This window comes from Manis pentadactyla, chromosome 16 (genome assembly GCF_030020395.1).
Source record: "Manis pentadactyla isolate mManPen7 chromosome 16, mManPen7.hap1, whole genome shotgun sequence".
Classification (NCBI taxonomy): Eukaryota; Metazoa; Chordata; class Mammalia; order Pholidota; family Manidae; genus Manis; species Manis pentadactyla.
In genome coordinates, this window is record NC_080034.1 from 63,726,801 (window position 1) to 63,748,644 (window position 21,844).

Below are 21,844 nucleotides of genomic sequence, written 5' to 3' on the forward strand. Positions count from 1 at the left end.
GACATTCTGGAAATGATGACCCCTGGATTACTGGCAGCCTCCAAAATGACTAGAAGTTGCCATCCTACAGGTGGACTGATGAAAAGTAGTTCACATTTCTAAGAAGGCTTCAAAGGGGAAGATCTGTTTTAAATTTGAGAATGTACCTCTGAGTAAATATCTCTTAAACTGAAATCTGAAGAATCAGAAAAAGAGGGAAGAACATTCAGGTGCTGGATAAGCATTTGCAAAGAAAACCCCTCACAGTAGAGGGGGAAAAGATAAGAACCTAAGAAAAAACAGCATAAGAAAAAAAATAGGGTATGACTTGGTGCTGAAGAACAGAGTGGGAGGTACATTCTTCAAGGTCTTATGAGCTGTGTTAGGAGGTTTAAACTTTATTCTGAAAGTGCTGCAGGTTTGTTTTGGGGAGTCAGGGTAGCACAGATTACTATCTATAGTGTAGTAGCATTAACTCATATAAATCTGTCTGAGGACATATACCATACTGAACATCTTATTTTCACACACCTTTCAAGATCAAGAAAAGGACAGGAAACACTATAACTTGGCACCAATGGAATCTCCTCTACAAGGTCCTTAACAGAGGGGCATCCCAACTCAGCTTGGGCAGCTCCAATGAAATTGAGATTATCATGAAACATTAATCCAGGACAGTTTACTCAGAGACTTTAAAAAGTAGAAAGTATCGGTGATTCTTTGATCATCGGGGCTCTGCAGATAAAGTCGTGTGGTAAGCTTTATCACATCCAGCTTGGGGGAGGCTGGAGGTTGTCTCACTGAACCTGGAAGCCAAGGTTTGAATGGGATTCCTAATAGAGCTACAGGTCATAAATGCCCATGCACTTGTTTCAAAGTGCTGAAGGTTATGAAATACATAACAATGTCCAAACCTCAAAATGTCAAGGAGGGAAGAAAGTATGCTGCCTGATAAGCTTGCTTCTGTGTCATGACTTCAGCATTTTCACTCTCCCCTGCATTCCAGAATTCCCAGAATTGTTATAAAGATAATTCTCCCAATAAATGTATCCTCAGTAACTGAAGCTAACTCTGTATTACTGTCTGCCAATATTATTGTAATCCATTTCATAAGAGCCAGGCTTTTATTACTCTTAAATATTAGTTAACTCAAGCTCACAATTACACAGGATACAATGGTTTGCCAAGCTTCATTGCTTCAACTGGGCTCAGCAAATAAATTTTTAGATTAAAAAGTTATAAAATATTAAATCATATAAAAGTATTCACTGTAATAGCAAGAAATCATGAATTCTCTGTACACCTTTTATTCTTAATAACATTCTCCAGTATAACTGCAATGGATGAATGTTTGTCTCCCCAAAACCCATATTAAGAGCCTACGTTAAAAACCTAGGTGATGGTATAAAGATGTAGGGCCTTTGGGAGGTTACTAGATCATGAGGGCTCCTAAGGAATGGGATCAGAGCCCTTATACTAGAGGCCCCAGGGATCTCTCGTCTCTTCCACCATGTGCAGACACAGTGAAAGGCAGCTGTCTATCACCCAGAAAGTGCTCACCAGACACTGAATCTGCCGGCTACGTGATCTTGGGTTCCCCAGTTTCCAGAACTGTGGGAAGTGAATTTCTGTTGCTTATAAGCCACCCATTTATTGTATTTTGTTATAGCAGCACAAACAGACTAAGACAATTATCAAAGATTGTGAGATAATGGAAAACATATCTATTAGTCTCTGCCCCCAGTTCCTAACACAGGGCTCCTAAACTCTTTTAATGTCCTAAGTGATAAAAGCACCAGGAGCACCTTGTTTTGAGGAGGAAACTCTGGGTGTGGGCTCCAGGATGGCTCTGAGAGGAGGGCTGGTCACCAGAAACACCAAGTCATGATGAGCATCTTGGGATTTTCAGTCCCACCTCCCACACCCACACCCACTTCTCTATAAAGGGGAGAGGGGCTGGAAATAGAGTTAATAATGGATCACGCCTACCAGAAAGCCTCCATCAAATGTAAATAATATGGGGCTCGGGGAGGCCAGATGGGTGAACACATCCACACTGGGAGGGTGACACACCCCAAATCCAAAGACAGAAGCTCCTGCCTGAGCTTGGGACCCTTCTAGACCTCGCCCTGTATATCTCTTCATCTGGCTGTTCAACTGTATCCTTTATCACATCCTTTAATAACATGGTAAATGTGTTTCCAAGTTTTGTGAGCCTCTCTAGTAAATTAATCAAGCCTGAGGAGGGGAATGTGGAAACCTCCAATTTGTAGCCAAATCAGACAGCAGTTTGGGGTAACTTGGGGACCTACTACTTGCAACTGGCCTCTGAAGGAAGTGGGGAGAGTGGCAGACGGGCAGTCTTGTGGGACTGAGTCCTTAGCCTGTGGAATCTGATGCTATCTCGGATGGTGTCAGAATTGGAAGTGAAGCTGATTGCAGATAACTGGTTGATACAAGGAAAAACCTCCACACATTTGGTGACCAGAAGTGACATGTTCTGTGTGCGTAGTAAAGGAGACACACAAGAAAGAAACAAAAAACAGGATTTTCCTTTACAAAGATATACTGTCATTCCAAGATCAGTTAATTTCACAGAACTCAGTGTTGTAAATCTTGAGATAATGACCAAGTATTTCACTACTGGTTAGCAAAACATGTACTTTTTTTTTTTTTAAACAAGGAGGCAACATTGCAAATCATAAGTGTTTTCTGTAAACAACTAACTGACCCAGATAAACAAAAGATGGCAGCTACTACTCCCCATTCAAAGAAGTCAATCAGAACTTCAAATTTGTCTTTAGAAGAATTAGTGAAATGAAATGTTTATAAATGGGCAGCAAAGCTCCTGGAAGAAAAAGTAAACTCTAAATATAGCTATCATTACCATATGTAGTTACTTTGATTAACAAGTCATTCTTAAATATCCAAACATGAAAATATTATTCCTACAAGTTATCCCTCATAACTAGAAAGAAAAATAATGAAGGTGACCTACAGCAGAATGTTACCATAAATCACATTTTAAAATTCCCATGTTAGTGAAGGTTTGTAAGAGGAAAAGATGGTTTCTTTCCTTCAGAAGGCAAAGAATTAATTTCTATAAAAAAATCCTATAGAAGTGACATTTGATAACACTTTACACAAAATCAATTGTCAATTTCACTGTTGCTGCCCATAAGCAAGGGAACCCTAAGCCTCCAATCAATGAAGCTAGAATATCTAGTTGGTTTCTAAATTTTCAGAGAACAGATTTTAAGTATATTTGAAGAGAGCGTCTACAGAAATTTAAGTTTCAAGAAATCCCAAGAGGTAATTTCTCTCACGCTCACTTACAAATAGACAACCTAAAAAAAGGCACTGTCTCTTCAAAGAGATAACAGAAAAAAATGCAAATTTATCTTAAAAGACTAAAAAAGCCAGTATAAAAATCAACATTTTAAATTCTCTGAATAATTGAAATATTTTCTAAACAAACCAGTTAGCTTTACAAGTAATAATCCAACTAAATTAAGACTCAAGACTAAAATTTTCCCGTTATGCAAGAAAAACTAATAAATTTCAAATTCCTGCAATGAGACTGAAGACCTTCTGTGAAGCAGACAGCATCACAGCTGGGAAGATCACACCCTAGGTCAACGCCCACTTCCCTGCTTCCTAGCTGTATAACCCTGGCCAAACTGCTTTGCAGCTTCCCTTTCCTTAAATGGAGACCAGCTTTGCCACCACGTCCCACCAGAAATCACTGGTGGTGTCTACCTCCTATGAGGGCTGCTGGGATTAGCTTCAGTGGCATCTCCAGTACTCACCGTCATGTACTCTACTGCTCTAGACAAGGCCCTTCATGTTGTTCTCTAGCCATGATTGTTTTTCCCTAGACTTCCCTCAGAGGCTCTTCTATACCCTTTCCAAGGGCAAACCACCTGCAGTAGCCATATTACCGCAATGCCTATACATCCAAATCTTGCAATTCCTTTCAAGGCCAAACTCAAATCTAAATCTTCTTGAGCCCTACAAAACACCACCTCCTCCATAAAGCCCTCTAATTCCTACAAGATCCATGTTTCTCTACCCTGACTGCCTCCAATCACCTGGGGAATTAAAAAAGAGAAAAAAATGTCCTGAAGCCTGGGCCTCAGCCATGCCAACTCTGCTGGTCTAAGGTGTGACCACAGCAGCAGCTATGGAAAAGACCTCTTCATGCTCTGAGACCCCACAACACTCAGCGAGTACTTCCCTTGCAGCACTTTATACTTTCTATCCCATATTTTAATTACATACAAATTGTACTTAAACTGTAAACTCTTGGAAAACAGGACCATTATTTGATTTATAGCCCTTAGGTATCCACAGAAAAAAGTGACTTAAACTACTTGAACTACCAGGCTGGTCAGCTATCCGTTGAATGCAGAGGTAAAGAAATGTAATTTCAGTACTCCTAGAATACATGACTCAAAAATACAGTTTAAAACTAAAGCCTACCAACACCTGAAAAACTAATCTGTACTTCAATAGTTCAGATGTTTCTACTCGACTTTATGTGAACTTGCTACTTTATAGAAGAAATGGCTTATTCCCAAACAGATCACTTAGAGTTCCCTGGACGGATCGCGTTCCCTCACGCCACGATGCTTTCAATGTGCGCTGCAATTTCTTCATCTGGCTCTTACTACTCATTGTAAAAATTCCTTCAATAATGGAGAGCACGCCCTTAGATCAAAGTCCTAGTTCAATGTCCCTCTTTTGTATGCCCTTCAACATTTGGCAGTATTACCACTATAATAGCATCTGTCAAAAATAAATTATTACTTTGTTCATCTAGTTCCCTATGGGTTTCTGGGAAGGGAAGGAGACTCTCAACATTGTAACTTCATCATCCAGTATAATGTTATGGTACTTATGAAGTGTTCAAAGTGTTTAATAAAATGCTGAATGAAGAAAAACTCTTAATTTGTTCATCTGTAAAAATGAGTGACTTAATGTCTAAGGTCTCTACCAGCTTCATATTCTATTAGAATGAAGGATGGAGAAAAACAAATGATGTATAATAAAGACTCAGATCCATGTCTGGAGTGGAATAACTTCTAATCATAATACCACAAATTGCTCATTTATACAAAATTTTTTTTTACACATCACTTTAATATTTAAGCCAAAAGACAGTGAGTTGCTGTTATATTGCTCATTATGGTTGGAGAAATTTTCCTTCAAAATCATTAAGTGCTCATTAGCAATCCTAATTTTAATGCAAGGTAATACATGATTTTACATAGAGGTAGTTAAAGAACTATAGTTATTTCATAACCATGTGTGGATAAAGTGAAGGTTCCTATGGCCAGGATCCTCACCTGAACCTAAACTACTTGATGATGTAACTGGCCTACTGCTTCCACACCCTATGCAATTAGCTGTTATTGACTGAGTCATTATATAGAGCTCTACCCAGTGCTCTGGGTGGAGGCAAAGACGAGGAAGGATTACAGTTCTGCAGACTGTTGGATGCAGAGGTAATTCTAGTGCTTGATCTATCCTGGGAGAACAAAGCTGGGTAATAAACCCCTTTACCCCAAGAATGTTTCATTGTCATTCCTTGGTCTCACTGAATCCATGGTGAACTTGCCAATGAAACCCACTGGCAAGGCAGAGAACTTGAAAAAAAAAATTAGAGAAGCTTAAAAACATTGTAATGAAAGTATTTCCTCTTCCATGCCTTTTTTAAAATGCCATGGCATTATGATGAGTAATACAACAGTAAATATGGATGCAAGGACACCATGTTGCAGGTACACTACAGCGAGGTAAGTTCAAGAAGTGTTTCCTAACCTTACACTTCCTGAAAATACAAGGTTGCTTTCATATAAGGCAAGTCAAATCAAAACTGGATAAACTTAAGATGTAATACAAACATAACTCAATAGCTGGACAAAAATGCATGTAAATTCTGTGGATAAAAGTTCCTGTGGCCAGGATTCTCACCTGGCTCTGGTTGGCTAGCTCACTACACACGTGTGGGCAATACGTTGCTATTGACTATATAAAGAGCTCTCCTCAGTGCTCTGCACGACACGGTGGCACAGCTGCAGGAGAGCAGAGGCTGGAGTGGTGGCAGCACCAATGACAGAGGCCCAGAGGCAGAAGCCAGCTTGCTGCATGCATACTTGCTCTGGGCGGACGGGATTTTAGTGTTTGACCTGCCACCGTGGAAATAAAGTTGAGTATAAACCTTTCACCCCTAGAACGTTCTACTGTCATTTCTTTGGTCACACTGAATCCATAGTGAACTTGCCCGGGGCTGAAATCCATTGGCAAGACAACGCAAACTTTTTTTAGCTATAAAGCTACTCCTTGTGTTTTGGAGAAGAAAACTGGCTTTTCGTAATGCTAATTACATACAGGAAGATAGTAAAAACAAGACAAGTACTTTGCAAACACCAGAACTAGCTCAGGCTTCCCTGAGCACTGTCCTGAGAACCAGAACGACCAATTTTAGCCACCACTGTAACAAGGTAATTCAGAAAAGTCGACGTCTTCAGAAAAAGGCTACGGAAGAAAACTTAGCCATGAAAAGTTTTCTTAGCTTCAAGAGAAAACTTGCTCACCTTCTTACTTTGGGTAAGAAATAATCCCAAGTGTCCTTAAATCCCTAAGTTTCCCCAGTTAGTAACTCACGCCAAAGCCCAGGCCACTCCACCTCTGCGTGCATTCACTGAATGACAAAACTCTGCGGGACACGTGACTCGAAAGCAAACCCTCGAGCCATCAGAAATACCTCATCAAGGGGAAACCCATGCCCAAGGAACCCCCACCACCACCTCCACAACAGCCCACGTGGAGCCCCGCTCTTCAGAGACACCGGCACTCACCCGCCGCTCTCCCGGGAGACAGACCTGCGGTGTTTCGAAATCTGAGCGCAGCCGGCTCGCGAACTCTCCTGGGGAAAACTCTTACCCTCGCCTCAAAGGTCCCCTCACAGCACGCTGGGCGCTGCCATTTTGACAGGAGAGCGGGCCCTGCCCCTGAGGACTCTTAGTCGCCCTGAGCGGAGCCAGAACCCCATAGGGCTCCTGACCCGTCACCTCAGCGTCCCCCCGAGTCTTGTCCCCACGCACAGAGAATGCTACGTCCTTAGGACTCACCAACAAAGCGCCGCCAAGGTGCAGAACCCTGACAAGCCGAAACGCCTCTCAGGCAGCGCCGAGGGCGGCCGCAGCGGAAAAGGCGGGTCAGCTGCGGCCGGGGGCGGGGCGGCCGTGGCCCGGGACAGAGCGTCAGCGCGGCGCGCGTTCTGTAACCCAGGCAACGCGCCCTGTGGCCTAGGCAAGGAGCCGCGCTCTGAGACTCAAAGTCCCCTCCGCTACCGAGTTCGTGAAGGCGCTCCTCGACTGTGCGCACTCAAGTCCCAGCCCCCGGCCTCGTCCCGGAGCCGAGAGGCTCCGTGCAGGGGCGGCCCCTAGCCCTTCACCCTCGGAGGTCCCTCCTGCTCCCCTCTGTCCGCCCGCTTGGAGAGCTGCTGCAAGCCCGAGCCTGCCAGGCTGGGGCGGCGGGCGAACGCCTCCTCCTCGGCACCTCCCCCTTAGCTGCCCGAAGCCCGCCTGCTCCCTCCTCCGAAGCCGTGCGCTACCTGCAACGCTGTCTGCAGCGGCCGAGGCGTCGGCGGGCGCTCAGGCCCGGCCCGCTAGCCAGACCGGACCCCGCTGCATGATTTCCTTCCTGGTTTTTGCATAGACTGAAGTTCTGTGGGTTCGGTTAAATTCGGGACTTTGGCGAAGAGGACCCTTCCCCCCCCCTCCAAAAAAAAATGGCAGCCTCCAGCCGCGCACAAGTGTTAGATCTGTACCGGGCGATGCTGAGAGAGAGCAAGCACTTCAGCGCCTACAATTACAGGTGACCCGGCCGGCGGCGGGGGCGAAAGGTCCGGGGGCGTGGGCTGCCCGGGAACATCCCGGTATTTGGGGACCCCTGTCCCGCGCCGACGGCCTCGGAACGGTGGTGGGAAGGCTCCACCACCGAAAAGCATGCCCCTGCCGACAGAAGTGACCCTCTGAAGCTTCTGGGGAAGAGTAAGGGGCTTGCCTTTCATTGTATCAGAGAATACGTTCTTTCTAATTCTGTGGCATCTTCCTCCGCGTCTGATAGGTGCTCTGGGAGCGTGTTTAGTGGTGTGTTTCTACCATAAGACGGGTGGACGTGAAAGCTACATGTGCTCGTTAGGACCAGTTAGTTGCATTTATAGAAAAGAGTTGACAGTGGAAGTAACCAGTCGTAGCACCTGCCCACAGGCTGAAATCTCGCTCTGGCCACCCCTTTTACTTCCTAGGTGGCTTAGCCTTTTTGATTGCAAGAATCAAATCTTTTCTACTGAGAGCATTGGCTTTGAGGAGGCAGGGCGAGGGCAGAATTTGTAAGGAGACACAAGGAGCGGTAAAGAGAAAAAGGTCTCACAGACTTAGAGGAGCTGAAACGTTTTCTTGGCCTCATCAGATAGGGATACAGCTTAAAGGATCTTAGCAGAAGGAAAATGACAGTCTAAATTCCACAGCCTTAATGTAGCACACAGCTTCTTCCATGCCTGCCTCATTCTTATATTTGCTCTTGAGTCCCAAATTCTTACTGTTTATGTTTTTTGTCTGCCTCAGAGCCTTTGCTTTCTTTTCTACTTCCTTGTAACTTCTGACCCATCCTTTCTGTATCTTAATGGATCTTCTTTCTTCATCCTTTCATATTAGGTGTTTTCTACTAACTGCCTGGTCCTTTCTGAGTTTAAGCCATATTCCCAAAGCTAGAATCTGATAAGCTCGTCCCTCGTCCCCAGGTCTCACTTTTGATGGCAGGCCAGCCTATAGATTGGATATCCTAGAAGCAGAGCCGACCTCTGGAACAGATCTGGTTAGATAGGCCCCTCCCTCCCAGTGGGTACATGAGCTGGCAGATATTATGGGTAGACCTCTTACATTGTCAGTTACCTGATAAAACAACCCCTCAAGCAGTGACTGTGTAATTTTTAGATACCTGCATAGAAAAGGTACTTATCATATAAAATTGAGAACATCTAGTTCATACCAGTGAAGTCACATCAATCATAATCATTCATTCAACTGATTAAAGAAAACTCTTCAGGGAAGAGCATGGTTTTACTAAAGACTTAGGCTTTGGATTGTAAAGTTTATAATAAACAGTATGGATACTGGTGGAATTTTAAACAAAAAATTAGCCAAGTCCTTAGCACCAAGAGCTTAACCAAGGAGGAATCCAAAAAATAAGGAAGTGAGTAAGTGAAACCAATTTTCACTAGTCTGGAAGAAGATATTTTGTCATTTAAATTTACTGAGAATAAGCAAGAACTGGGAATCCACATACAGGTTACACACTGAAGAGACAGCAGCAGGGTTAGGGTAGATGTGAGAGCACATCGTAGAGAAGTCCAGTAGTAGCTTGGGGTATATATAACCTTGGATAAGTCACTTAACCTTAATGTTTCCGTTTTCATTTTTGTAAAATTAGCCTATTGGACTAGGTAATTTCTAAGGATCCTTCCATCTCTAAAATTCCATTTGGAAATGATTTCTGAGTCAGGTGGTGAAATCCCCATATGAGGCTAAGTTTTATCAAGTGAATAAATGCTAAGTCAACAGGAGTGAACTGCAGGAAAATCATTCAAAGCTGTATCTGACAGAAAATTGGAAATGAGTTTCTCTATGAGCTCCTATAAGGTAATACACATGTAGAAAATAATTGTTCAAATTACACTTGGAGTAATGCTTTTGAGCTAAATTTGTTACCCACATGTAAATGTATTATACAAAGGAATCTGGTAATAATTTTACATTGTTTCCTGAAATTATGGACCTGAGTGTCCTACTAGTATCATCTCCTAAGATAATAAACTTACTTGTTATAATATATGTCCTTCTTCTGTATTACAGCTATATATTACAGATTTCCAAAACAGCCCCTTCCCCATGTACTGTTTTCTCTATCCAGCATGCCCTTCAGTCACCCTTGTCTTGAGTCCTCCTCTTCCTTTCAGGTTCAGTTCAGTCATGAACTTCTCAGGACAAAGAATTTCTTAACTCTCTTCATCCACATCCCCTACCCCTATCCAAACAGGTCCTTGTCCTACAAGATTTTTTATTTGTTTTATTTCAATGCTTCCAAAACACTTAACCTGGCAACTACTTTGCCCAGTGTCAGACCAGACCCCAGAGATAGAAAGATGAGAGCTTTGGGCTTAGCAGGGCACCTGCCATCAATGGCTTTTCTTATGGACCTTTGTGGGACACAGTTGCAGAGATCATTGTCACACACTGTGGTAAGTGTCGTGACAGGCATGTACAGAGGGCAGAGTCAAGAACGCGTCCCAGAGGATGGCACTGGACCCAAGGCAGGAAGCAGCATAGTATGCTCAGATAACAGCAAATGGCAGAAGGCTGTTTAATTGTTGCAGAGTTAAACATGATTCAGAGGGTGACAGAGGACAAGACTGACTGACAAGGGCCACATATTCAAGGGCCTAGGGGCCTTGCTAAGGAACCTGGACTTTATTCTTAGCTAACAGGTAGCCAGTAAGGAGTTTTAAGTCTTAAAGTAACAGGGCCAGATTTGCATTTTAGATAGATCGCTGGCAGCAATGTAGATGATAATTTTGAGGGCTAGATAACAAGGACTCCTAATGGGAGTTGATTACAACAGTGCTGAGGAGAAATTAGGGCTCTAATGAAGGCAGGACTAGTGGAAGATAGAGGGAAAAAGGCATAATTAATAATTAGAAGATAAAATTATAGAATTCTGTGAACAGTTAGATTCAGGAATAAGGAGGAAGAAAATCCGAACAGTCTGGAATGATGTCTAGGTTGCTAATTAAGCTGAGGCACAGAGAGGTTAAGCCATTAACTGACTTAAGAAATACAGAAATAGCTATTCTTGTGGAGACAATACTTGAATTCATTTTTGGGTCATCTTGGGTGAATGTCACCTGGGATGCCCAGCAGCGACAGTTATTCACAAGAGTGCAGATCAGGTGAGCAGTCAGGGCTAGAGTTGTCATCACCACTCAGTCACTGTGTGACCTTAGCATATCACTTCACCTCGCTGTTTTGAAGTTTCTTAATCTATAACGTGGAGTTGATGATTTTTCTGTCTCAGAGGGTGGAGAGGTTTAAATTAGTGCATCTACATCAACTGTCTAGAAATTCTGCCTGGCACGGAGTAGTCACTCAATAAGTGGAATTGTTATCGTAAGTGGAATTAAAATCTTGATATTAGGAGAAATTTCCAGGAAATTTTGTTCTCAACTGGGGCAATATCATTTGATAATGTCTGGAGACATTTTTGGTTGTCAAAACTTGGGTGCGAGGATGCTACTGGCATGTGGCAGCTAGGGCCAGGGATGCTGTTAAGCACAGGACAGTTCCCTATAGCAAAGAATTATCTGGCCCAAAATGTCAAATGTGCCAAGATTTAGAAATCCTAGATTATAGTGAAAAAATTAGTGGGTTGAGGATGCTGTCAAAATGTAGGGGTTGGTTGAAGAACAGCCACTGAAGGAGGCCAAGAAGAGACCATTTAAGAATGCAGTGCTTAAACTTTTGATCTTAGTATCCTATTACATTTTTAAATGTTACTGAGAACCCCAAAAAGCTTTGTTTATGTGGGGCATATTTAATCATATTAGAAATCAAAACTAAAACATTTTAAAACACCTATTTTAAATAAATTAATAAATCTTTGACATATTAACATAAGTAACATTTTTATGAAAATTAGCCATTTTGCTTCTCCAAAAAATAATCAGTGACAGGAGTGCCATTATTTGATGTTTTTGCAAATCTCTTTAATGTTTGGCTTCATGGAATATGCCTGGATTCTTATTTGTTTCTGTCTATAGGCTATTCATATATCCATGTCATCTAGCCTCTGGGAAATTCCACAGTACACACATAAGAGAATGAGAGTGAAAATAGCAAATGTCTTCTTAATATTATGTCTTCCTGATGGATCCCCTGAAAAGTCTCAGAAACCTCCAGTGTCCCTGGGCCACACTTGGATAACTACTTATCCATGGTCCCTGGAGTTGGCAGTATTGAGATCTCTGGGGACCTTTAGCAGAACAGTGTTAGGGAGGTATTTAAAACAGAACCCAGATTGTGGTTGTTGAGAAGTGAACCAGAAAGAAGTCAACTGCCACAGTGAGTGTGGAGCTCCCCCACTGTCCCCAAGGACAACCAAGGAGGTTGGTTTACATAATGTGAGAGTGTGGATAACTGCTAGAGAGAGACTGCACAAGAGGGGAAAATGGCATGTCTGAGAGCACAGGTAGTAGGAGTGGTATTGAACAGGAGTTCGTTCCATCAGTGGAATGAAGGAGGCGAAGGTAAGTTAGAATGTAAGAGGATGGGAAGTTGTGATTCATGCCATACCTGACAGCTGGTTTCAGGCTAAAGTGGAAGATAAGTGGTTGTTAAGAAAGCACCATCTTCTCATATTTATTATTACATACACCAAACACTATTATATTTGTTAGTTTACTGGTCTCCGCATTATTCATTCCTTGAAAGCAGAAATTCTGTCTTACCTCTGTATTCCTAGTGCTTAGCACAATTCCTACTAGTATATGTTTATAAACATTGGTTGTTGAAAAACAAGAGGAAAATGTATTCAGAGGTCATTTTTACCAGCCATTTCCTCCTGTAGGTTAAAAAGTATATTATTATAAAATGTGAGAAAAGGCAAAAAGAGCTAAGTACTGACCCAGTTGTGTGTCAGAACTCCTTAATACATTAAATTTGAATCTTCTTTATACTTGTGCATTAAAACACTGTGCTAGGAGCTGCAAATCACAATGAGCCTCCCATTAATGTTAGAAGAGTTGTAAGTACTGTTGGCCTTAAAAAACATAGGAGCCCATTATTTTACCAGCAAAATTAGTCTATTCAGGAATAGCAGAGGAATTGCTAATTTGGAATGTGCTAGCTATGGCAAACCACAGGCAAGTCTCAAGAACAAAGGAGAGGTACAAGGACAGGAATGTTCATAGAGAAAAAGGAGGAAGTCAGGAGGGGCTGCTTTGGAGGAAAGAGAGTTCAGGGTGGTGATGGTGTCTCATTGACTGGGCTGTTGCTGGGCAAGGGGAAAACCTTCCTCCTCCTGCAAGGTAGTGAAGTGAACCTCTTCCTGCCTGGAGTGTGAAGTAAGCTGCCATGGAAGTGCCGGCTTGAGAGCTCCTCTTCAGGGCTTCCGTTTATTAATTTTCACAGTACTATCTGAAGTTGATCAGCAGAGTAGAAAGGAGGAAAGGCTGTGTAATAGAGGAACTGACCTCATAAGTGCCACCTTAAAAATAAATAATACCATTAGGAGTGCTTATGACTACAAGTGATAGGAATCCTTTACACTGTGCTTAAGTAGGGGGTTATTTTTCTCACAGAGAAAGGGTCTAGAAGAATGTAGCTGCTCAAGCTGAGTTAGCTAGATGATGTCGGGGTGTCTTCAGTCTGTTTCACTCTCATGCCTGCTCCTAATGGTTGCAAATAGCTATTGAAACTCCAAATGTCGTATCTTTATAACAGGAAAGGGTAAGCCTTTTCATGAGGAAAGGTTAAACTTCCTTGGAAGCTTTCTCGAAGACTTCTGATAATATCTAAGGGACTGTTACATTTCTGTCACTAGCTGAGTGAGTGGCTGGAAAGTTAGAATATAGCTACACTGGCCCTTATGGTGGAAGGTGGCAAAGAGAAAAGGGTTGGAAATGCCTGCTGGGTTACCTACAGTGTCTGCCACAGATAGGAACGTGTAGACATGGTGGACAAACTGCAGACACAGATAATAAGGCATAAGGGAAGTAAAATGCAAGGGGCACATTGGGACTAGATGTAGGTAATTATGGCCAAAGCATTTGACTGGAGTTTGGTCAGAGGTAACTAAGTCCTGGGTAAAATGGGTTGACAAGAAAAATGAGGCATAGAAAGGATAAGCAGCTAGACTGAGGTCTCACAACTGGTAAATATTGAAATGAGAAGTAGAAAGCCACCCAGCTCCCAGTGCACTGCTTTTAACACAACTCCACACTCCTCAATAGAAACTTCCTACGATTCATGTATCCTCTGGCTCAGCCTTCAGAAGTTTTACAAACACCAACCCAAAGGTATTTATTTTCAGTTTCTTTTTACAGCTGAAGTAACTAAGCAGGCTGTCCAGTTTCATGACTGGTAAAATTATTGACTGTTGATAAATGTCAGTTTTCAGTTACTACCAACTACACAACTGAATGCAGCACTAGAGAAGTCTCTGCAGTCTTAATGAATGAACTAAGGAATGACTCATATTCAGGAGTCTCTTCTCTCTCTGAACTGAAAGCTGAGGACCTGGAATCTCCACCTCCTGGAAAAGGCAGGGACTAAACAGAGGGATTCCTTCATATGTTGCAGTCTTCATCGATGCAGGTCTTATCAAATTGACTGCCTTCTGCCCCATGTGCCACTGACTGACCAAGAATGCTAAGGTGAATAGTATTAACACCAAGCACCTTTCTCTTTCCAAGCAGGACAGCTCAACTGAAGACCCTAGGGCCAAATATTCTTTCACCTGGGAACACATGGGCAAATCACTTTGGTCCTAAGATTTCTTGAAAACCCATAGTATGTATGTGTGTATATGTATACATATGTATGTGTATATATTATATATATCACTGCACTAGGGCCTCAGAGTAAATGGAATATAAACACAAGATGGCCCTGCTGTTTGTTGTAAGGTTGTGCTATGGTTATATGAATGTACACACTAGGACAGCTCAAAACACTTACAGAGGAAACATGGAAATTGAATTAGTTCCCAAACACTGGAGATTTACCAAACGTAGTGGTGTTGCAGAGACGCTTGTCAGAATGATGTTTTGTTAGTCACATATAGTAATATGCAGATAATGTACAAATAACATGGTAGTGATCGTTTGAATCCTCTAGCCCTAACTTCCACTTCAGTTTTAACTTTATACATCTTTCCTCATTTAGAAACTTTAAGTCCTTAAATACATTCATTTTAATAAATGTTACTCCAGCCCTCCCCACTGGGAAAATTTTTACTTTGCTCTCAAACTAAAACCTGCCTTCAACCAGAATTTGCTGACATGTGGGAAATTCCATCCTTTTATTCTTTTTCACCTTCTATCCCTTGACTCAATTTAGAGCTACACAGACATACCATATGGGACAGCCATCAGGTTGGTGAGCATAAAATATTGCACTTTGCTTCCTGGTATTCTTAACAAAAAGATTATTAGGATTCCTTTCCCCCAGTAGAAAGTTTTTCCTCTTTGAAAGTCTTGAAATGCACATGTATGTATATTTTGAAGAATCTAAGAAACCATAAGAATTCTGTTATAAGCAGCCAAATAAGAGTTTTGCTCACTATAATATGTTGAACAAATCATATCTTTCTGTGAGACCTGCTTTTTTATTACAGGCTGTGCAAGAACACAGAGGAGGGGAAAAAGAAAACAGCTACTGTTAAATTTTCTAAGTTCTTCCCAGATAAAGTCTTAAACTTGTTTTTAATTTATACTGTTGGGCTCAGATATGTAGCCTGCCTGTGGCACTTTATTACAACAGTTGTTACCTGTTCCCTTTCTTCTACAAAGCCCCGCCAGAACTAGAGGCAATCCATTTGTGCTGAAGAAAAACAGTTCCTTAGACTTCTGAAAGATGGAGTATTCACTATTATTAATGCTTGGGATTTCCAAAAACAAATTTGTTCCCTTATGGTTAGTAAATACTGCCATACTGAGTGATACTCAGTGCCATACTAAGTGATTTGGTTTTGAAAATAAATAAAAATTATATAGTTAACTTAGAGAAGGAAATATTTAAAATATTCAGCAGCCTAAATTTGGGGATGGGGAGAAATAATATTATTTTTTACTTTTGACATTAGAGGGAACTGTTAAAAAAATTATTAGATCTCTGTGCCATTGCTGTTACTTAGTTTAGTTTTTAAGTTTCAAAATTGCAGTTACCCATTTATACTTCATCTTAGCCCCTAAAGCATTTTTAAAACTTATAAGAATGCATACAATAAAATGAAATAATTGTTATAATTTAAAAATAAGAAATGAGAAGATCAGGGGAAAGAAAATAAAAGAATTTAAGAAAGTGAGGAGTAAAGTAGAACACAAAAAGCAATTTTAGGTAAATAGGATTTCCTTAAAGTACGGTTAAATTACTCTATTAACAGTAGGGTAATACTTTTTTTAATGCAAAATGTACTTACAAAACATTCTGTTTGAAATTTGCTGTAATGAGCATCAGAGAAAATTGACTGCCTTTTAATTAATCGAATCCATAGCCTTATGCATACTTTGTCCTAGATGAAGGGCACTTAATATCCTATTACCTCTCCTCTTATGACCCCTCCCCTCACACTGAATCTCACTTCAGCAGGTAATAGATTTTTACATCTGTCTTGGCATTTATTTTCTCAATTAACTGGTTCCTAGCCAATTTAAGAAACTTCAACCTTCAGAAACCAAATTAAGTAAAACTAGATAAGTTGCGTGAACCAAGCTATGAGTTTCTAGACTTAGCAAGGTGCAGCTAAATTAAGGTAAGTCTTCCTGGCTCTTGTCTAGATTAGTAATAGGAATGCCTTGAATAGGGCTCCTTCAGTTAATCTCTACCACTCCTATTTTAGAAAGCAGATTTAAAATTTCCAAAGTTATGATGCAGTGTATCATTATGACATCTTGATTTTCTATGTGGCTTCATAGCCACTCGTTATTGGAATTCTATCTAAAAGTATAATAGGTTTTTTTCTTAAAAGCTCACAAAAATGATCTATCATGATAAGTAAAAGTCGCAGTGACTTGAAGCTAGAACTTCCCCCTAGCTTTCTTTTCCCCCTATTTCCCTCCCTAATTTTGTGATTCCTGACCTAATTTGAAAGTATCGTTCTCAGTAGTATGAATGAGAATCATGAGCAAGGCAATCTTGACTAGAAATATTTCTGGCCTTTGAATTAAGAAAACTTGGTTCATAATTGAGGCCAACCAGCTACAAGCTCTGTGACCTTGGTATGTGGACCTGGTATTTACATCATCTACAAGCTGACAATACTAAAGTTGCATAACTTTTTAACAGAATGTTTGGCATACAACAGGTATTCCAAACTCACTTCTTTATTTTAGCAGATAGAATAAATTAGAACACTGGTGTTCCAACTACCAAATTTTTTTAATTTGTGATAACTAGCAGCCATTTAACCCACTCAGTTAAACGTGCTGACCCGTGTTCTGTACCAGGTATTTATTGAGCAATCCAAAGAACTCTATCACTGTAGTACTTAATTTTGATATATTGAGATAGGTTTAGTCTGCATTCAGTGAACATTTATTAGGTGCCTGCCATCTCCCAGACCCTTTGCTCCTTGATGGAGATACAAAAGATAAGCAGAATATGATCTTTACCCAAGAGGAACTTGTAGTTTGGTGCACAGAGTAATAGGTTCGCTGAGAACTTTTCAACAGCAAGAAGGCCATGTACTGATAGAGAATTGAATAGGGTATTGTGGGAGCAGATAGGAGGGGCAACATAGCTTACCCTAAAGGAGACTGTGGTGAAGAGAGTGATGGTGGCTGACCTAAGCTGTAAAAAGATTGAGCAGGGATTTGCTAGGAAGGGAGACAGAAAGAAGCACAGGGAACAGGTGCCAAAAAACAAAGTCGTTGGTGTTGGGGGTGCGAAACTACCATGAGTTTGGTGCCACTGATGGCAGACAGTGGGAGAGGATGAGAGTGGAGAGATGAGGTGGGTGGAGCCACCAGTGGCCAAGAGCCTTGTTTGCCATGCCAGGGTGCTGGAACGTGTTCCTAGGCAGTCGAAAGCCTTTTAGATACACCTTTTAGCTAGATCACCCCAAACGTGAAGGACCCTAAAGCCATGGAGGCCAGTTGGGAGGTAATTGCATTATTCAGTCTAGTCAAATGATGGTGAATGTCTGACTAGAGCAATGGTGATAGTAATGGAGAGAAAAGACCGTTTGGAGACATGCTGAGAAATAGAATTAATAGATCTTAGTGATTGGCTGAATATGCTGGATTAGAGAATGACTCAAACTTCAGTTAGGAGAATATAGCAGGAAGAAGAAAAGTCATCCCAAATGAACCATCACATATCAGGGGACACTCCTTGGCACGAGGAAGACGGCTTCTTTGAGAACTTTTGTGTGTGGTGTGGTAGCTTCAAGAGAGCATCTGGATGTTTCAGGCATGATTTTAAAACATCTCCTTGGCCTTGGTGTTAGCTTAATTTGTAGTACTCTGTACACTTACCACACTCTTCTCTCTCCTGTTATGTATCTTTCGTATATTAATTTTCATACTTTGCCAGTTAATGTTCATCAGTGTTCAGCTGTTTATATTTGTTCTTTGGGTAATTATTTGTTTTATTTAATGGATGACATTTTAGATATTGTAAGGTGTTTATTCTTTTGTTCCTGGGATAATTTTTTTGAGTGGGTTTACTACCTGCTCCTTTGGCCTAGCTTATTTAAAGTTACTTATGTGATCAGTTCATAATGATTATGAATATTATTATACTATAACAGAATTATTCATTTAATGCCTTCATATATTTCTCTATGCCCTTCCACATTTGAGAATTAATACAAATATTTTCCCTATGTAATTATCCCTTCCCTACATTGATCTCTAAGAGTGATGTTGTTGTAACCAGAAATCATTTCAGTAGGCAGAAGCATCTCTTATCTAAAACCCTGTTTGCGCTTTACTAAACAAAAATCTAAGTTGATTGAGAAAATAGTCCCTTACAGACAGACCGGAGCCAGAAAAAGCCATTGATCCTCTATCCTGGTCATCCAATTTCAACAAATTTTTATTGAGTATTCACTGTGTACTAGAATGTAGTGTTCTGTTTCTTTCCTTCTAAGACTGAGGATAAAAGGATTCCAGCACTGGGACAGGCCTTCAAGCTTAGGGAGACGTTAAGCACAGCTTTTAGTGGCAACTTAGTGCTTTAGCCCCAAACCTGAAACTCCAAAGAAAGGAAATCCCAGTGGGTGGGTGAATAAATTAGAGCAGATGCTGATCAGGCAGAATCCTGGCCACGTCGTCATTCAGTTTCATGACCTGTTTTGTTTTAGGCTCCTCTTTCCTCCCCACCTGAAAGACTTCCTTCACCTGAGAGTATGATATACCCAAAGGCATATATATCCATGCTCTCCAGGTTTCTGTGGTTGGTCCTTCCTCTTTTCCGTCTTTGTACTTTCCCTGTAATTTTATTGCAATTCATGGTGTCAATTGCCACCTCTGTGTTGACTCCCAAGTCTGTTTCCAGCCCCGGCCTCTGGCCCAAGCACCAGGCACAGTACTCACTACTCACTTGCCTCCTACAAGCCCTCCTCAGACATGCAGTAGGCAACTCACATCAGCCCACCTGCACAGCCAGGCCAGGAGCTGGACATTCGTCCACCATGGCTCCCCTTACCTAGACCCCTGCTCTTCCACACTCTGCCTGGACCCCTTTCAGGCCCATCCCCTTCTCTTCATCCCCACCACATCAGTCCAGCCCATCGTTCCTAGGTGGCTGTGCCCATACTCTGCTGACGGTCCCCTCTGTACCCTGCTCTCCTGACCATGAGGTTTCTAAAGCACAGGTAGCTAACTTACTGAGCTAGGTGCTGGGCACCAGGCTAAGGAGGCTGGGTGGATAATTTCTGTGAGGAAGAAGTATAGTCATTTACCCAATTTAAAGACCTTATACGGAACAAAGTCAAGATTTGAACCTAGAGCTTTGACTTTGACTCCAAAATGTGTGTGTTCTCACCCAGCCACTCTGCTCCCCTTGCTTAAAATTTACTGCAGGCTTTTGGAATATTCCCTCTTCTCAGCTTCACATGCCACCCTGTTCTGCCTCGTCTTTTCCCATCTACCAGATCTGACTCCTTCCGTTTTCCTGATGGTGCCACATGGCTTTAGGCCTTTGTGCCGTCACAGTAATTCCTGTTTGAAACACACTTCCCTTCCTTCATACAGAAATTTCTAATCCTTTAAAATTCAGCCAGTTTAGAATCCTTTAAAAACCGGCCAACTCTTGATAAGCCCTCTAAAACCTCCCAGCCCCACATTACTCCCTGTATAAAATCTTTTTTGAAGAAAGATAAAGGAGAAAGAAACATATTTCATTGCTTTTTAGTGCTTTTGGGATAAAGTCAAAAATCCTTACCATGGCCCACATTTCCCTGCAGGGTCAGTCCCATGCCTCCCTAGCCTTATATCACCTTTCCATTTTGGGGGGTGTTCATGTCACACTGACCTTTCCTCAACTTCCCCAAGCACCCTGCTCCCTTGTACCGATGACCCTCTGTCTTAAGGGTCTTCAGCTCTCCCTGCTCAGTCGCCTGGACCCCAGTGAAGATGTTCTGCATCCTGTGAGCTCTCACCGCCCTACTTCTGCCAGTTGTAGTTTGGCAAGTGTTTTGTGATTTTCTGAGTAATGACTCCCCCACTAGTCTGACTGACTGCAGGTTTGGGAGTTCGGGAGCTGTGTCTCCATGCCCACTGCTATTCCCTCAACATCCATGCCAGCCACTGTTGGGCACACCGACATGTGGCCAATGTGTGAATCATATTTATGGTCTCCCCTCACTTGTCTCCCAGCCACCTTGTGTAAAGTCACGCCACATTCATTCCCAAATGCCTACCCCTCTGTTACTAGACTGTCATCCCTGGGGAGAGGAAACCGTGTTCAGGGCAGCTTTCTTCCTCAGTGACAGCACACAGTAAAAGCCTAAGAAAATGCATGAGTGAAGGCTGTGTATGGTGAACTGCTTACTAACAAGTACAAGTGAAAAGCCAGGAATGACCATGTTTAGGACCCAGGCAGACACATGATTTTCTTTTCTTTCCTTTCTCTTCACATATCTGAATACAGAGGAATCTCAGGGAATTTTTAGATAGGATTTTGTTTTCCCAAGCCATGTTTATACCTATTCTTCCCCAATCTCTGGATTATATTAAAAAAGATCTTCCAGACAAGGAAACCAGTATGATTTTATTCTCACTGAGATCACTGAAATGTTTGTGTAGACAAGCAAGCTGCTGGCAGGTATTCACACAGCTGTAGGGTAGTTGCTTCCAGCTACCTTCGCCAGCTTGGGGAAGACCATTAGCAGGTGTCAGCTGCAGCAGGAGGCCAGAGAAAGGGTCTCTCACGTGCCCCACCCCAGCCCACCAGGGACTCCAGCTCCCAGCAGCCTGGACTGCTTCTTTGTATTTGCAGTTTTAAATGCCCATGTGTGAATATACTGCCACCATTGCTGAGGCTGTCGTAGAGCCTTGTGCTCGGTGGGCACAGAGAAAACAGGCCCCAACCCTCTATCCCAGACTAGGGCTGATGAGTTTCTTAACACAGAGTGAGGGGCTCAGATTTGGGACTGTTCCTTCTTACTTTCTCGCTGAACTCACAGCCACCTCAGACTTGATTCCCTCTTCTCCTTTCCCAGTTCTCCTGCTCCTCTGCCTTTGGCTCCTCAGCCAGATACTTGCCAGGCCTTGAGACCTTCAGGTTTGGTCTAACCCCTGAAGGAGGAGCAGGGAGCGGGGAGGGGTAGCATCAAGAAGTAGACTCCATTCAGGAAGAAGATGTGTTGGAAATGCAGTTTCTCAAAAGCATTTCCTTTATAAAAAATAAAAACACAAGGAAAAATCCCAAATACTGGGGCATCTCAGATGATGAACAGAATTTGGTATAGGAAGAAGAAAGGTCCATGTCAGAAATGTCTGCTGCTGGTAGTGATTGTGGGTGTGTTGTTTTAAGATTGACCGTCTGTTTCATTGAGAAGAATTTTCAAAGGCCAG

The 21,844-nt window shown here is 42.0% G+C and overlaps 2 protein-coding genes across 8 annotated transcripts in view; one reads left to right on the forward strand and one right to left on the reverse strand.

The window, feature by feature from the left end:
• The window catches only part of FARS2 (phenylalanyl-tRNA synthetase 2, mitochondrial), a 590,279-nt gene extending 583,035 nt beyond the window's left edge, over positions 1-7,244 (reverse strand). Inside the window, exon 1 of one of the 6 annotated variants that reach the window (XR_008994479.1) lies at positions 6,843-7,068. The gene's annotated coding sequence lies outside the window, so the exon portion shown is untranslated. Of the gene's footprint in view, positions 1-6,842; positions 7,069-7,115 lie in introns of those variants that run through there. The other 5 variants (XM_057494339.1, XM_036921241.2, XM_036921217.2 and 2 more) reach the window with 5 other exon arrangements.
• Positions 7,245-7,246: 2 nt separating this feature from the next.
• LYRM4 (LYR motif containing 4) overlaps positions 7,247-21,844 on the forward strand; it is a 155,797-nt gene continuing 141,199 nt past the window's right edge. The window contains exon 1 of one of the 2 annotated variants that reach the window (XM_036921277.2): positions 7,247-7,863. In XM_036921277.2, the coding sequence (XP_036777172.2) occupies positions 7,778-7,863 (86 nt within the window). In that variant the 5' untranslated portion in view covers positions 7,247-7,777. The remainder of the gene's footprint in view (positions 7,864-21,844) is intronic. The other variant, XM_036921287.2, reaches the window with a different exon arrangement.